Raw genomic sequence first — 16873 nt, 5'->3', positions numbered from 1 at the left:
TTGTCAGGGCACAGTCATTAAAGGAAAACGTCACACCTAGCGGCTCCTTCCTCCATGTATTTGACCAATTATTAATTATCCACTTACTTTCTCTTACTCATTTTGAGTCACAGTGCCGTCTGCAAAATGGATCCGCTCGTAGTGGTTGTGTTAATCAACACTCATATTGTAAATGTCAAGAAATAATATGATAGTTGTATTTTTCCTGTGATCAATGAAGTTGTATCCATCAGTTTGTACAAGCATCAAGTGTCACTGGATGGATGTACACAATATTTTGCCCCAAAACACACATTTGAGAATGGTCCCAAGTGTTAGGAAATCATTTCAACTATGTTAAATCTATGTAGGAATATATATATATATATATTTATATATATAGTCTATAATCACGTTTTTGTTGGCAATGATATATTCACTTAACACAAGTAAAGCCTAAACTGTATCAGGAGGTAAATAATTTCATACAGTAGGCAGTGGCTTAGTGTAGGATGACGTGGGTGTTAAATAGGATTGGTTTGTGGATGGTAATGACAGGGTGACAGATGGACATGCTGGCTTGTTTTTCTGTGGCTATCTATGAGCTCACATGCCTTTCCCTTCATCACTGTTAACACGCACAAAGCACGAGCACAAACTATGCAGTGCTTAGTGCTCACATATGCATCGCAGCATAAGGGGCAGTATGGTTTAATATGGAAGTTATTTTAGTCAACAGCTAGAAACCTGACTTCACACACACAAAACACGCTAGAAAAATGACCACGAGGACACATTTAGAAGCCAATACTTTCATCTTTATTAATCTTGTTCTCATTTGTTTAAATAAATTTTTCCTTTGTAAAATCTCATAACGAAAACACTGAACAGGAGTGTTAAAGCCTGTCTTAATTTAAAACGAATACACAACAACAGAACATTAAAAACGTACGGTAACTCTTAGTCTGCATCTGTAAACAACCCGTCCCACCCCTCCCTCCCACTCCACACAGTTTGATAAGATTTGGCATGTCCATTTTCTCAACGCATATGCCTTCAGCTCTTTGTGTCATTAAAATGTTCTTTTTTATTATTGCAGGTCGGACAATAAAAAAGACAAGTCTGCTAAAAAAAACCCAAACAACTTCAAATGAGAGAAAAAAAAGCATTAGTGCCAATATTTCTTAACACACAGTCAGCAGTATACCGAATGCACTCAAAACATTTTTGTATAGACCTTCTGTATAGTAAGCAGCCTTGCCCACTTATGACAGGCAGTAACATGCACACACACATTATCCTCACATTCACACACACGCACAACAACTGTGGTGGTTTAATCCACTTTACTTGGTCTCAGTCTCACTCATACTCATGTCCATATAATGTGTATGATACTGTGCACAGTATTGACACATGGAGAAATGCAACATAGCCTCAAACTGCCAGCAATTTAACATTTATCACTGCAACAGTAACAAACATGTTCAAGAGAGAATAACAGAGAAAGAGTGCGTGAGATACAACAGTAGGAGGTCAGCATTTTGAAAACAGAACAATGACATTTTTCAATATTTTCACTGTTCAAAAATTAAAACCATACATACAAACAGAAAAAAACCTAACTTAACATACACAGTAAGATACAGTTCTGTTTTCAATCAGAGCTGTTTGCATGTGTTTGGATTCGGTCTCCGCTTTTAAGGGGACGTGAATACAAACTGCACTTTAACCTCACATCATGTAGTAGTTTTAAGTTCTCTTATACGATGAAGGTAATGCTGTTTACAGTGCCCATCTGTCTGAAGGCTCGTCTGTATTTGGTGTGTGCATGTGAATGTAAATCTGTTGAAAAGTCCCCTATTTACTAAGCACATTGCAATCCAGTCAAGTCTTTCAGACCAACTGACTTTTCATTCTTTTTCAGGTTTCAAGTCTAAGCAGTTGAAATCTTCATCTGTGGAAAAAGGCTGTATACACATCTAACAGTCCCTGCATTTGTTTATATAATAGCTTAAGTCTGGCCACGAGAATGTGTGTAAGCATGTCTCACATTTCTGCTTGTGTGTGCACATTAATATGCATACCATGTCTATGTATGCATGTGTGTATGTGTATTACATTAATATGCATACCATGTAAATGTGTTTGTTGGTGTGTGTGTGTGCTATAGTAAGTACATATGTATCCCAGTGTATGTTGTATCAGTGTGTCCAAACCTACACGTACAAATAGTGGGGGCTCATCAGATAGAATCAGCTCCTCCCCCCAGCAGGTCGCCAGGCAACAATGCGGCAGGGCTGTCCATTTGGTGCCTTTCCTCCATTTGCGGTGCCCCCCACAGGCTGCTGCTGGGGTATCCAGCAGTCATGCCCCCCCAGAGCCCAGACCTCCCAGACTCAACCCCGCTGACGCCTCCTCCCTCACCTGCCCCGTTGGTGCTCCATTGGGAAAATATCCCCAGCCCGGGTCCTTGGGCTGAAGAGGATTCTGAAGAACTGCCTGTACCATCAAGACTCTGCCAGGCAGAGCCAGAGGACCTCACAGTACCTTGAACCGCCACTCCACTTTCCCCTCCACCACCACCATTTCCATTTCCACCTGAAGTTGTACCCGCTGCTGCCCGCTCATTCCCCGGGGAGCTACCTCCACTGCTGGCCACAGCTGTGCCTGTTCCAGATGAGCCCTGCGACCCACCGGCCGCAGCCCCTCCTGAGCTGGCCCCCTCTGCCCCTCCGGCCTGGGAATGTGCAAAATAGCGAGCAACTTCTTCCTCACTCACGAACTCCGCCAGGATTGTGGTGTTGCCCAGAACACACCTGAGGGAGAGTTACAAGACAAAGGCTCTTTAGATCAACCGGAGCATGTTCAACGTTAAGTACATTTGTGTTAGTGAGGTTACAGGTTAACCTACATGTGCAGTGCACCCTGGGCCTTGGCTGCTTCCTGCCGGCTGCTGTAGCGAATCAGAGCGCTGCCCTGGGTCAGGCCGAGGTGGAAGGTCAGCAGGGGGCCATGCTGCATGCAGATAGTCCTCAGCGTGGAGCCGTCAATCTACAGGAGAAGAAGTATAAAGGTTAAGTATAAAAGAGAGTGTGTGTGTGTGTGTGTGTGACATGACAGTGCTACAGTAGTTGTCCGCAATCTAGAGTCGTCAATTACACGGACAGAGAAAGGTCAGGAAATCTAGGAGGTTATACAACAATGGTTACGTGTATAAGAACCGTGTATTAATAAGTAATGCAGTAAGACTACACGCTGAGGCTTTACTGCCCGCCTGAGCACATGAGCACGGGCAAAGCTAAATTGATTATTGTTAAAAAAAAAAAAAAAACTTTATTAAAACAAAAACTTTGACTAGCCTTGTAATTAAACATTTTATTTCTATGCTTTTCCCAGAGCAGTGTCATGCGAGTGTCATTTGTGCAAACCCTAATTGATTAAATGGCTCATCCAACTTCACAATCCAATTACAGCTGGGTCATGCATCATTCCGTCTAATTTGCATAAGACAGACTGAAGGGGAATACAGATGAATGAGCACAGCGATTAAATGCTTCTGAATTCAAACCCTGACCAATTTGTCTGGGCATCTGTTTTACTGTACAGTCATGTCCATTTCTGCCGTGATGAGGGGTTGTAAGATAATTTTAAATTCTACCCTGCTTCCACAGCATTCTCCCATTTACGTCTTTTCCTCTGCACTAAGTGAGTTTGTAGACAACAGCAATACTGGTGGTGACATGGTTAATATTTAACATTTTTAATTCCTAAAATTGTCCATGTCATTTCTAATTTACTTCTTTCTTCTAGTTTTCTATCTCTCTTAACCTGTGCCTCCCTTTTTTGCCCTCACGCCTTACCTGAGGGGTCAGGTTGCTCAGTAGCAACCAGCAGCTGCCTCTGGAGGCAACACCATCGCTCCAAGCTGAGCCTATGTAGACAAAAGAAAGGGGGAGAGAGAGGACAAACAGAAAAGAAGGCACGGTAGAAAAGATTAGAGGGGATGTCATAGTTGATGGCAAATACAAAGATTATGCTGAATATGATCTTATTTACAACAAAGACAACTTTAATCCTCGGTTTCATACAGTAATAAGACCTGAGTCATCACACCACTGTCCAGAAGATCTTCCTCTAGTTGACAAATGTTTATAAGAGAATTTAAATATTTTCCATGTAAGCTGTACCTGGCCCAAATCTTGACTCTTGATTCATCCCGCCCCCTCCCCAGCTCCGGGCCAACCGTGGGCCTCCGCTACCCCATGGGGAAGGCGAGGCCTGCTTTTGATTGGTTAAACCAGGAGGGGGGCGTGGCAGCTGTGAGCTGTTGCGATTGGTCTTCCACAACTTGTTTTGTCCGATGGGCTCTGGGGGCCAGCTTGTCTTGTACTCCGAGTACTTTCCTGAAGAGGAAATGGGGAGGTGGGAGAAAGAGGGGGAACATGAGTTTTAACAAACATACCACAGAAATGGGAGTGCAGAGGACACAGTTCAGCTAGCTCCTTCTGCTTCTTTGTAGAAAACTCAACTTGTATAAATAAATAAATAAATAAATAAATAAATAAATACAGTGCAAACACAATTATAGGAACAGAAAGAAAGAAAACTTGTAAAGCAAATGACAACTGAGCTTATAAGATAAAGGAAACTCAAAGTGGAACTTAAAACGAAAAAGGAAATAAATAAAGTTGAACAAATAGAAACTCATACCTGTGCTGTGTGCATTGCTGAGGGGACTGTCTGAGGCACTGTAGGGCCAGGCACCAGGTGAAGGCAGCGAGGTGTTGTGGGTTGGGTTTGGCCCTACAAAACATTAAAGGTTATCTGAAAGAAACACATTCTGTGATAAACGAGACAGGGCGACCATAGTAGAGCTGTGGCTTTTTTCGCAGCAGGGATTTGCATCTCCATTGCAACAGGGCTACTTGCTTGAAGGCGTTTCTTTACAGGAAGAGAGAGTTGCGAGTGTCGAGAGACTGACAAGAGTCTCCGGTGATAAACACATTTAACTTCCTATAAAATTCTTCACAATAAAGTTACCCGGTTATTTTGTAATTTAAAGTGGTAATGGAAATGCAAATCAGCATCATGGTTTGGCTCGGCGTGGTAATTAAAGCGCTACTGGATTGCAGATAGAGCCTGTGAGGAATACTGTTTGTCAACCCTTTGCCCTTAAAATTTCTGTCAATAAATGGCTAGAGCATGTTTTTAAGTATTGTCAAAACATGATCTGGAAAAAAATATATAAATATATATTAAATTAGCTGCACTTGCATCCACTACATGCCGGATTTTGTACATGCGTGTTTAACAATGGAGGGTCAGTTAGTGAGTGAGAGATTCTCAATCCAGTGAAAAGCCAACATTTGAAATTGTAACTAAGCAAGTTCAGCCTTGTTGAGTTGTTGAATTTTAAATTGTGTCAGATCAGGTGATGCTAATCAAACTGAAGATGAGCAAATGTAATCTATAACCTGTAATCTATTCTTTGCTTCTATTTGAGACCAAATTGAAACTTGTGTCTGTACAAATCTCAGTGATGGTTTAAGCGGCAATACTAAAACCAACAGCTATTCTCATCAAAATATCTGGGACCTTCAAATACCTATGTTGTCTCGCAGTAACTGGTGGTCAGAGTCGTTGAGGCTCGGGGGTCCTGGGGAGCCAAGAACACTACCAGGGGTCATGTAGGGGTCAGACTCTGGGTCTCCACTACTCTGGATTCCCTTCCAGGGCACACCGGGCTGGAACTCTGTCATCAGAGAACAGAAAACGTATTGACTGGATGAAATCATATGCTGTATTTCCACTGCTATTTTTAAATCAAGCTCTAAAGGAATGTAACTGAGATCCTGTGGTTGTGGCTGTGTTTATTGTTGTAACCCAACATACATACTGGATGGCTATAAAACGATGAACTAATGAATGTAATTACTTTGTTCTTCTTTGCTTAAGGTTAGGTACTTAAATGAAAACAGCACAATAGCTTCTGGGATTTAGAAATACTTAGTCAGTAGGCATGTACACACATTACACAGTGGGCAGATCAGAGCAGAGGCTCGCTCTTTAATCCTAATTCCTCACCCTTGCAGCAGAAAACGACACACTCACCTGGAGGCCAGCTGGATGTGGCAGGTTTGTTCCCCATTTTACTCCCGGGGGTCCGATGCCAGTTGTCTGCAGAGCCTTGAGGGGGAATCCCCAAACCATCACCACCCAGCATTTCATACTGGGAGTATGGGGATCCTCCTCTCACCTTTATAGCACTGGGTAAGGGGCCTTGAGAATAACACACAAAAGAGAAATAAGGTAAAACAGATTGACATAAATATATCACAGATGCCTTTGACTCGCAGTTGTTCATTCACATACATTGTGAAACAAGGTGATTACCAATGCAGTTAAGACCAGATTGACAACAGCCTGGGAGGTGTGCTTTCACAAAGTGTGAATCTTGCCTTTGCAAAAATCATGTTACAAAACCATCTGTTAACCTACCATTCTTGTGAAGGGTTGTGTCAGGGGGAGATGGAGCTGGGGAGTGTCCCTCCATCATCCATTTGAAGCGGGATTGCTGTCCTCCTGTGTCCTTCATCCCTCCCATCATGGGACCGAGCTCCAGTCCCGACAGGTTACCACCAGGGGCAAGCCCTGACAAGCAGAAAAAGAGAAGCACTCATTGGCACACTACATTTTTACTAATGTTCAGCTTTAAGCAGCCTTTGGCTGAGATGGTGAGTGCTTTTTTTCCAGTTTGTGTTCGTGTTCAGTAAAAGTGTGATTGCACTAGGTACTAAAGGCTAAGGGCCATTTAAAATGGAGGACCGTTGTTATAGAAACAATGATTACAACCGGCTACGTGTCTGTGTTTACACAAATTACATAGATATAACTGTTTGTCTAGGTGAGCCAATAAGAAGCATCAGACAGATAAGCAACAGGACACTGAGACTCTAAAATGGTGGTCAGGGCAGTATTCTATTGCCCTCAGGCACACATGACCCTAAATGTCAGTTTGTCTGTCTCTGATTTCATGTACCCTAATATAGCATTCTGCAATGCTAGTTTGGCAGCCTAACAAAAAAAGTCAACGTAAAACATCATATTTTATACCAGTTTTATTTATAGGTACCTGACTACATCACACCTAACCAATGGAGACTAACTCTCAAACATTTTTCCTGTTGAACTCACCAGAGTACATCCCTTGCGTTTTGGCATGAAGGTCTGATAAAGGCCCCCCCATTCCAGGATGTGGAAGGGGGTCAACCATGGGCTGTTTGGATAGGCCTCCTCCCAGGTGAGAGGGGGAAAGTTTAGAGCTCCCTCCTCCTGCTGCTGCTCCTCCAACTCCACCCTGCTGATGATGTCTCTGTTGCTGCAGAATAGCCATAATCCTTGCCAGCTGAGAGGGACAAGTTTCAGGAAAAGATGTCACCATTAGAATAACTGAAATACAATAAATGGTCACAAATTGTCTTGATGAAGTAAACCCTTATTAACCAGCATTTAGAGTTTTAGTAAAGTTCTAGTTTACATGATTGAGGGATACATCAGTCACATTATTGAAGTGGTTGAAATAATTGAATCAGAGAAGATGTTGTTAGCTCTTGATATTTCTATGCGTAGTTCACAGCTAAATCTCAACTTTTTAAGCAAAGTTAATTGAAGAAACAGCTTTTCTTTTCAGCAGAGAAAATAAATACAATAGTAATGGTTGAAGTCCTGTGGACATTGCATGGTATGGTATAGAACGTGATAATGCTCACCTGCTGTGGGTCTGGCTGCTGCCTGAGAGCCTGAGGCTGAGGGAACTTCCTCTGGTTCTGCAGAAGTTGCTGCTGCTGCTGCTGCTGTTGCTGCTGCTGCTGTTGTTGTAGCAGGAGCTGGCAAGCCTGTGGGTTGGTGGGCAGAAATGGAGGTAAACAAAAAATACAAAGGCTTAGTGGTCACATACAAACACTGGGTACTTGTGGAGTTGGTTTATTACCATACTCCAATACAGAGTTATACAAAGGCAGATAAAACAGTCAGCAATTTAATATTTATTTCAATGTGATCCACATTCTAACATTTTGTAACGTACCAGATGGAACTGCTGCATGTGGGGGTAAATGTTGCTAAGCATTGCTAGCTGCTGTGGGGAAATCTGAGGAGGGAACACTCCTCCACCAACACCACCACCGACTCCTCCGACTCCTCCGACACTTCCAACACTTCCGACACCACCTACTCCTCCTACTCCTACTCCTCCTACTCCTCCTACCACTCCACCCACACTGCCACCAGGAGAGGGCATCTGCTTCAGCATAGGACCCGGCACCTACACGTCACAGGAATGTCGGAATTATTATTTTTATTATAGTTAATAAATCAATAACATAAACGTGCCATGACTAGTTGGCTTTATTTAATGACTACTAGGCGACTAGGAAAATCTTTAGTCAGGGGTAGCTCTAGTAGAAATATGATGGTTCAACAGGGCGGACTCCAGGGAAGGCAACCTGTGGAGTCTGTAGATATAAAAGACTTCTTCTAAGGTAACAAACAACTAACAATTCTTATTTTCAGGTCATTTTATAATAATGAAAATGTACCTATAAATATTATATTCCATTTCTGCCAATAGATCATCCTAAATAATAAACACCGGACCTTTAATACACAGTACACAGGGAATAAATAAAATTAAGTTGATCATTTCTAAATATTGTCTGAACATTGTGTTAATGACTTCTTAAAAGCTACCCTCTAGCCTAAGCTACAACGCCACTGCTGTGTTATTTATTGCCAGACCACAAGGCGATCTACTGCAGTTCACTGCATTTACGACGTGCAGCATCAGCATTATGGGCAATATTCAGTTAGTACTGAAAACCATACAAACAAAAACTTTTGTTTGTGTGAAGTCAACATTGGCAGGACTCAGGAGACTCTATGTCTACCAAATAGAACATTCATCAAAACTAATAACATCAGAGACCGAAGGAAACAGACCTGAGCAGACAGGAACTGATGAGGCACTTGTGCACGTAACCCCTGGGAGGGGTTCATCGGATGCATGCCAGGCTGGTGCATCCCTCGAGGCGGAGGCATCCCTCCGCCACTGCCAACATACACTCCATGGCCACCCATCTGGAGCACAATAGAAAGCATAGAACAATAGCAATGTATTTGTGGTGACGTTTTTTAAGTCCTTAAGTCAGCACAACTCACACTCATGTTGCAGACACTGATTATATAAACTGAAATAATACAAAATGAACTTTGAAAACAGAAGGTCTGTGAAGTGACTTAATACTAGTTAGCACTATAAACAGACTCATACCTTTTCCCCATAGGGTCCCATGTCAACAGGACCCATGTCTTTGGAACTAGGCATGCGGTAACCTCCTCCGCCTCTTCCTCCCCTCCGCATCTCTCCATTATAGTCAGTTATTCCTCTCTTGTCTCCTTCCATCTTTTTGTCAACACTTGGGTCATCACCCTAAGAAACAAAGTAATTTAGTGACCTCACTTATCCTCACACTCATAGGACAGTAACAGAGGCCTCACCGATAATCCCTCCATCATAGTCACATTATCAATACAGGTGAAGTTTTGATTAAGTATCTTTATAAAAAAGCAGCAATATGAAAGGACAATTTAAAAAAATTAAAAACAAATTGCAAGTGCTGCTTTCAATAGATAGAAATTTTGAGATGCCGTTTTAGTGAATTAACATCTTACCATAAGACTCATGCTTGAAAACTGGCGTGACACTGGGTTCATCCAGCTGTCCCCTCCTCCACTCTTTAGGAAGGAAATTGAAACATTACTCTCAGTCAAAAACTGCAATTTAAAAAATGCAAATGATTGTCAATATTAAGGAAAGTTACAAGACAAAATGAGAAGTGCTTTGTCTTAGTACAGTGAACCAAGAGAGGCCACAAAATCTGATTTGTGCTTCCTAGACACTCCCTTTGCCTACCTTGAGGTTTCCTCTCTTTCCTCCGTGAGTCTGACCCCAGCCTCCCGAGTTGAAAGAAGAGCTGCTTCCCTGGGAGCCAGTGCTGTTCCAGACCCCTCCACCACCATCATCTTCCTCGTCCCAGCTGGGGTGACGGGAGGCTGCCACAGAGCCCTCTCCCTTCCCGCCCCAGCTTTCCATTGACTTGGTGCCTGCTGCAAAATCAAAGCAGATGGTTATGATGATGTTGGCAGTCATTTCTCTAGATTTGTCTTGTCTTTGAGAAACGCTGAACCCCATTCAAGATGAAAGATGTGTAATGTTACTTGCTTTGCAACATTAGGTCTCAGGATGACAGGGGGCATCAACAACTGAGAACCCAGATATTGTAGTATTATGAATCACACACATTTTTTCTATTCTTACCAGGTTTACCAGGGTTGGGTGAAGGGTTTCCCCAGCCAGAAGCTTTGCCAGGTTCATCTGGATCACCCCAACCTGTTGCTGCTTCTGAGGTCTGGCCCCAAGCAGATGTACCATTATCCACAGATTGAGGGCCTCCTCCCCACATACCTGGACCTGCACATTGATGAAATTGAAAACTTCCCTTTAAAATGTGGCAACAAGGACATAAAAAAATGCAACATTACTAGTACTTATATAAACTGATGGCAGAGTCAACACTTCAAATGCTGATGCTCAGTCGATGTCAACTACAATATGAGTTATGCTTACCAACTGCAGCATTGCCAGGGTTTGTGTCCCTGCTGTGCTGCAACCCCTGCTGCCTTCTAGGTGGTTGCTGCTGCATGGGTGGTGGTGGTGGTGGTGGGGCCTGTGGACCGTGGCTTTGATCAGGCGTAGCACACTTTTTGTCCCACAAATTCACATTCTTGCTGTTGTAGCGGGTTGGGTCTCCCCAGGCTGAAGTGCCATCATCGATTTCCAATTTGCGACTGATGGACTGAGGGGAGGGTTCCTCCCAGCCACTGGGCTCCAGGGAGTCACCCCCACCTCCGGAAATTTGGGGGATCGGGCCGGAGGTCCAGCCCGAACTTTGGTTCTGATTCTTGGATGGTGGACCTCCACCTCCACCTCCAACATTGGACCGGCTGTTCCACCCTCCTTGCATGGGACCTCCTTGTGGCTGCTGGCCCTGTGATTGGTGCTGCTGTTGATTTGGGGCTTTCATTGGTGCCACTTGGCTGTTTGGTATCTGTGCTGCTGCTGCTGCTGCTGCTGCTGCTGCTGCTGCGTGGGGCTTGGCACTCCCCCAGTCCTGGTGGGATTTGCCTCCACCCACATCTCCTCCTCCCCATCCTCCTCGCTGAGTTCCTCCTTCTTCCAAATTACCCCAGGAAGATCCCTCATCAGAGTTGTTTCCACCTCTGCTTCGCCCATCGTTATTCCCTCCACCAGGTGCAGAGTCCCTCTGTCCCCAGTCTCCTCCCCAGCCACCTGTCTCCCCTCTTCCAGTCCCCTTCCAACCTCCTGTCCTGGCTGGCTTATCCTCTGGACCATCTGTCCAGCCACTACCCTGTTCTCCAAATTCTCTCCAGTTCCCTCCTCTGCCTCTCCGTTCCCCCCATGGTTGTTCTTCAGTCCCCCATCCTTTGCCCTGTTTTTCAGGTGGCGGATCACCCCAGCCTCCAGCGGACTTCCCTTGGCTGCTCTCCATATCTTCTTCTGGTGTCCCTGGCTTCCTTATAGTGCTACCAGGCATGTGAGGACCACAGGTGGACTGTGTAGGACCACCGTCCCAGCCATCTCTCACTGTAGCAGGGGCAGAGTTCAGGCTGGCCGCAGATAGATCATTAGTTATTGAACTGGTGTTAGATGGGTACCCAGGACCGCGAGTAGTGGTAGTGTTCATGGTTGCTGATGAGAATGCAGAAGAAGATGAAGTGCTTCGTTCGTTTCTGTTTCCTGCTCCTCTTGCGCTGTCCAGGTCCCAGGCCACATTCTGACGAATCTGGGTCTGACCCCAGCCTGTGTTAGACAGAACCCTGGGGTCCAGGTCAGATCGATTGAGCATGCTGAGTAAGGCCACTTCAGCATTGGAGGTCTGCTGGGAATTGGGGGGTGCAGACGAGGCTCCCTCCTGCTTTTGTCCGCTATCACTGCCTCCTCCACCACTTCCAGCTGTGGACCCTCCTCCGCTAGAGGATGAGGGTACTCCACCTCCAGTGCCTCCACCCTGCCCACCCCACTCCCCAACTGCACTGTCCCCACTTTCCATCCCTTTCTGATTGTCCCAAGCTTTTGTCATAGTTGCAAACTTTGGAGAGGCAGAGTCCTGCAAAACGCTGCCACCGATACCTACGCTGCCTCCACTGCTGCTGCTGTTGCTGCTCCCGTCTCCTCCTCTTCCACCTCCTATTGCTAAGTTACTCGAACTTACACCTGTGCCACCCCACTCTGCTTCTGAACCGCCTCCTTCCCACGCTCCCTGAGATACCACTGGGGTATTTGAGCCACCATCATTTCCCCTGCCCCACCCTGCCTTGTCACCCTGGCTACCAAAGCCCCACACATTCCCTTCCTGCCCCTGAGCTACAGTCCCTCCTCCACCCCATCCATCTCCCTGTGAGGCACCTGCACTTATGTCAGAGGACACTGGAGGCATGGATCTCCAAGAAGAAGATGCGGCAGAGGAGGAAGAGGAAGAGCCAGAAAGATTACCACTTCCTTCTCCTTCGACACTAGCAACCCCACAGTCCCTCTCGTCGCCACCTTCTGGATTTGGTCCTGCTCCTCGTGCTCCCCCGCCTGAACCCAACTCCGCTCCAAGGTTTCCTAAGTGCTGCTGCTGTTCTCCACTTCTGGCTGCCACAGCTGTATCAGTGTGCTGCTGATGGAGACCAGTTTGATTCACAGATGAAACAGAGTGAGTGGTGATGAGGGTGGTGCTGGCAGAGAACGAAGAAGCTGAAGTAACGGACGAATGTAGTGGAAGGCTGTCGCTAGCCGAAGTTGATGTCCCACCCTGCACCAGGGCAGGCCAGGCGGAGGGGTTCACGTTGGGGTTGAAATTGGCACCAGGGACACTACTGCTGCCACCCACAGGGCTCTCCTGCGGCCCAGGAAGAAGATGGGAGACTTTGGAATTGTAAAATGCTGCTGATCCTAGCCCTGCCTCCACCTGAGAGGAGGTGGAAGAGCCCCACACACCACCACTGGACTGAACACATTCATTAAGCGAGGAAGAGGAGGAAATAGGAGAAGAACGAGGCGAGGAAGGATTGTCCATGTTCCCTGCTCCTCCTCCTCCTACCGCTCCTCCCTTCTGCTGGATGTTTCTCTCACTCCATGAGGCACTACTGTTGTTGTTGTTACCAGGGCAGTCTTGCTCCTGCACTCCTCCTCCAGCCACGTCAGAACTCAATTTGGCCCCGCCTAGGATGCTAGGCCAATCCCCCAGGTCAGTCCCATCCACAATCACCTTCCCGCAGCCCTGAGAGGAGGACGAGCTGCCAGAGCCTGCCCCCCATGTGGAATTTGCATAAGTTGAAGTAGTAGTAGAAGAAGACGACAGAGCAGCGACACATAATGAGGATGAAGAGGAGTTGGGGGGTGAAGCAGAGGATGAACCCAGGTTGGAATCTATAGACAAAATTGAGATCATTCATTTAATTAACATGTTAAGCATTAACAATACTAATGACTAGCAGACCGGACCAATACAGTGCAGTACGGTGAACGCATATCATAGTTATCAACTTTACACCTACAATTATGATTTATTTTATGATTTTATTACATTGTTAACTGGACTGTATGCTTTTGTAAGTGGTGGAGTCAGTAAACTTAAGTTTCTGGACAGTTGCAAAGATCGCTTAGTGGCACGTGTTACTCAGTGGAGTACATATCAAACTTGACTGAACTTCTTTTGTTCTGAGACGTCAACCCACCTGTGCCTCCAGGTGTGTTTGCATTGGGACTATCCGCTCCCTGTGAGGAAAGAGGTGCGGCGGCTACCCAGCCACTGCCACCTCCAACCCCCCCTGCACCCCCTTCCCCTCCTCCTCCCCCCAGCAGCATGGAGGACAGCGGTGGCTGGCCCCTCTTCAGTAGCACTTTATGGTCCTGCTGGCAGCGAAATCTTGGTGGAACCTCTCTGGACATGTATCGCTGCTGCTGGGAGGTCTGGCTTCCAGAGGGGGAGGAGGAGGGCTGTCCGTTGGCCACAGCAGTCCGCTGCTTTGCATTGTTCCCGCCACCAGGAGGAACTTGTGCAGAAACCCCGGCTGCACCAGGACTGGGGGATGAGGGAGCAACAGGGCCAGGGCTGGGGGACACTGAGCCTGGGGTGGCGTGCGGCTGGGAGCAGGAGGGCTTGGCTGATTCTGGCACTGAAATATACAAATAATGAAGGGTGTGAATCACTGGAAGTAGGATAAAAAGAGATAGACAGTGTGGGTATGTTACTCAACTTTTAACAGTTACAGAAAATGTAGTAGCATCAAAAGTGTGTGTGTTATTCCCTAGGTCTACACAATACATTCAAGTTAGTTATTGTAAGAACAAGGTGCTGCTAATTGAAGTATATTTAACAACGAGACATACACATCAATCCACTGACATTATCATCTAGACTAGTGAATGATAAAAGGAAGGGGAGGTTGATGATGACAAAAACAAACACATACCTTTGATTTTCTGTTCTGGCACCTAAAGTAGAAATAATAAATGAGTCAGATACAAAGCAGAAGAGAATTTTCTGGTGACAACTTGAAAAGGAAACAAGAAAAGGTTTTGTTTGACATCACTGAAGACATACATCCATGTAGACCTAACAAGTGGAATCTTAGTAGGCTTTAGTTTAGCTACTGCAATATACTGGCAACCACCGTTTAGGCAAACATAAAAACATGACATTGAGTATTAATTTTGCAAATCCTTCCCAAAAACCTCAGTTACCTAATGAAATAGTGAAAATGTCCAAGTCATTTTGAAATGTATGTAAGAATTTTTGGTGACACGGTTTACCTTCTGAGAGGTTTCCCTTTTCTTTTTATCTTCTTTCTTCTTTTTCTTGTCTTCCATGAACTACTGTTCCCTTTCCTGATTCTCCTGTCTGTGAAGAGAAATGTACACATTCAATTATTTATGTTACACCTCGAGCCATCGTAATTTAATGCTCACAAAAGCATACCCTTTCCACACAAACACACACACACACACACATATAGACATCGACTCCAAATTAATAACATGTATTCCATCAGATCACTGCCAAGTAATCTACACAGTCCATGTTGTAAGGACTGTAACGTTAACCAGGGGCAGACAGCCTGACAACAGCCCTTGGTAGCCTAGCTTCTCACTGCATAATTCATTACCCAGCAAACGATTGCAATTCCAAGCTACGGACAACACGGGCAGCAGCCAAACAAGTTACTTCAAACTCTTCAGAACATATATGGAAGAGTCGGGTTCCTTTGCACTGCAGCACAGACTGTAATGGCAGCATGACCCACTGAGTGCGAGTACACGACGGGATCTGTCCAGTGTTACGGAGGCTCACGCTGACCCCCTCACCTGCCAAAAGTAAACCTACCAGATATGAACATACTTAATTCATACCCACATCACGTGAGCCAGTTTTAGTGGAGGGCAAAACATACAGCGGGGGGGTTAGAAAAACCGGTTGTATGCGGAAAAGTAAAGAGCTCTCAAATACCACAGAGCTGTAAATACGACTGGGCCCAGTGTTTCTGTTAGCTCAGCTGCACATAATTAGCACCATGCCACACAGCGCTAATGTAAGCTAACTGGACAACTTATAGCGTTAACCCCTCACTGCACCCTACATAAATGCGTCCACACACATTGTATTCAATACACAGTTTAAGTAACATATGAGGACACCTACAAGCCAGATGTTCGCAGGCGCATTAGAAGCAGACAACCCTGGGGTTCATGTAAATACCAGGCCAGTAAATGAGAGCTGTGCGGCTACTGTGAATCACCAGAAGAGCCTCCGTCGGATGAGCGAGTAGCTAATGCTAGTCGACTGTAGAGCAGCTGGTGACCACTGCCGTGACCCGGAGAGCCGGGGGCTCGCGGCGGTAGGCTGTCCCAGAGCGAGCTGCCTCTGTCGCTCCGCGCGACCAATCTAACATCTACGCAGTTGACTGAAGCCAACAGACACGTAACGTTAGCTCACGATACGTCCCTTATTTTACACACACGGTGGGTTTCATTTACACCTGTCCACTGGTAGAACTGGTAACTTCTCACAAAACACCACCACCAGGCCAACGGACACGCTGCTAGGCAGCGGGCTCCTCGGTACTAACGGTCGACAGGGCCACAGTACAACGACCAACTTCAGTGACGTTTCTTCACCATTGCAGCGCGTAACAAGCGGAGCTCCTCTAAAACTGAAACCTAAAGGGGGTTGTGGCGGTGTAAAGGCGGAAATACCAAACCATACTGATCAGGAAATCTACCGAAGCGCGTAACGTTAACGTTAAAACACTCACCTCGGGAATCACATAGGACATAAAGTGCTTCTGTGCAAAAATTCTTGCAGACCTACCGCTAGCAGGCTAGCAAGGTAGCTAGCCTAGCGAGCTAGTTCTTCGAGGCTTCCAAGGCTAAATTGAATAAGAAATGACATCACCGAAAGGCGAAATGTTAATCGTAGAAAAAAACGAGGAAAGGCGAGTATCCTTTTTGAGCGACTGTAGTTCTCAAGCTGTAAACAAAACATGCATAACCCCTTGATGACTGTCAGACGCTGTATGATCGGTTAGTTTACTATCGGCCATTTTGCTTCTGTGTGGAGGTTTAGCCAGCATATGATATCACCAGGCTGCTTGTTGATCAGAGAGGGGAGGAGGAGCAGGGGCGCGTACCGACACCGCCCACCAGGGGGAGCCTTATCACTGGAGACATGACGTCATACACGCGGGGCATAAATAAGTAAACAAATGG

At 45.7% G+C, this 16873-nt stretch overlaps 1 protein-coding gene across 4 annotated transcripts; it reads right to left on the bottom strand.

Moving 5' to 3' along the window:
• Positions 1-775: 775 nt before the first annotated feature.
• LOC127356128 (trinucleotide repeat-containing gene 6B protein) lies at positions 776-16732 on the bottom strand. Of its 4 annotated transcripts, none has more exons than XM_051387652.1 (21): positions 16420-16732; positions 14921-15008; positions 14581-14602; positions 13843-14283; positions 10667-13534; positions 10358-10510; positions 9953-10146; positions 9712-9813; positions 9311-9469; positions 8980-9117; positions 8069-8305; positions 7752-7877; positions 7177-7387; positions 6481-6633; positions 6094-6261; positions 5588-5734; positions 4693-4785; positions 4170-4385; positions 3843-3913; positions 2894-3033; positions 776-2798 (listed from the first exon to the last, which is right to left on the bottom strand). In XM_051387652.1, exons 2-21 carry the CDS (start codon positions 14975-14977, stop codon positions 2225-2227), a joined length of 6270 nt encoding a protein of 2089 aa, XP_051243612.1. In that variant the 5' UTR covers positions 14978-15008; positions 16420-16732; the 3' UTR covers positions 776-2224. The 4 variants fall into 4 exon arrangements, with proteins under 4 accessions (XP_051243612.1, XP_051243613.1, XP_051243615.1 ...); XM_051387653.1 differs by having other exon boundaries at positions 16476-16732; XM_051387655.1 differs by having other exon boundaries at positions 9712-9774; positions 16420-16731.
• Positions 16733-16873: the final 141 nt, after the last annotated feature.

Source organism: Dicentrarchus labrax, unplaced genomic scaffold, assembly GCF_905237075.1.
Source record: "Dicentrarchus labrax unplaced genomic scaffold, dlabrax2021, whole genome shotgun sequence".
Taxonomy (NCBI): domain Eukaryota; kingdom Metazoa; phylum Chordata; class Actinopteri; family Moronidae; genus Dicentrarchus; species Dicentrarchus labrax.
This window is presented reverse-complemented; position numbering and strand designations above follow the sequence as displayed.

What these genes read in the sequence shown, in the direction of transcription:
- LOC127356128 (XM_051387652.1), bottom strand. Translation starts at nt 14,977, where the DNA reads ATGGAAGACAAGAAAAAGAAGAAAGAAGATAAAAAGAAAAGGGAAACC. An exon ending in TTTCAAGCATGAGTCTTATG is followed by an intron (nt 9,470 to 9,711) that starts GTAAGATGTTAA and finishes TTTGTTTCTTAG; the next exon opens with GGTGATGACCCAAGTGTTGA. An exon ending in AACGCAAGGGATGTACTCTG is followed by an intron (nt 6,634 to 7,176) that starts GTGAGTTCAACA and finishes TCTGCTTGTCAG; the next exon opens with GGCTTGCCCCTGGTGGTAAC.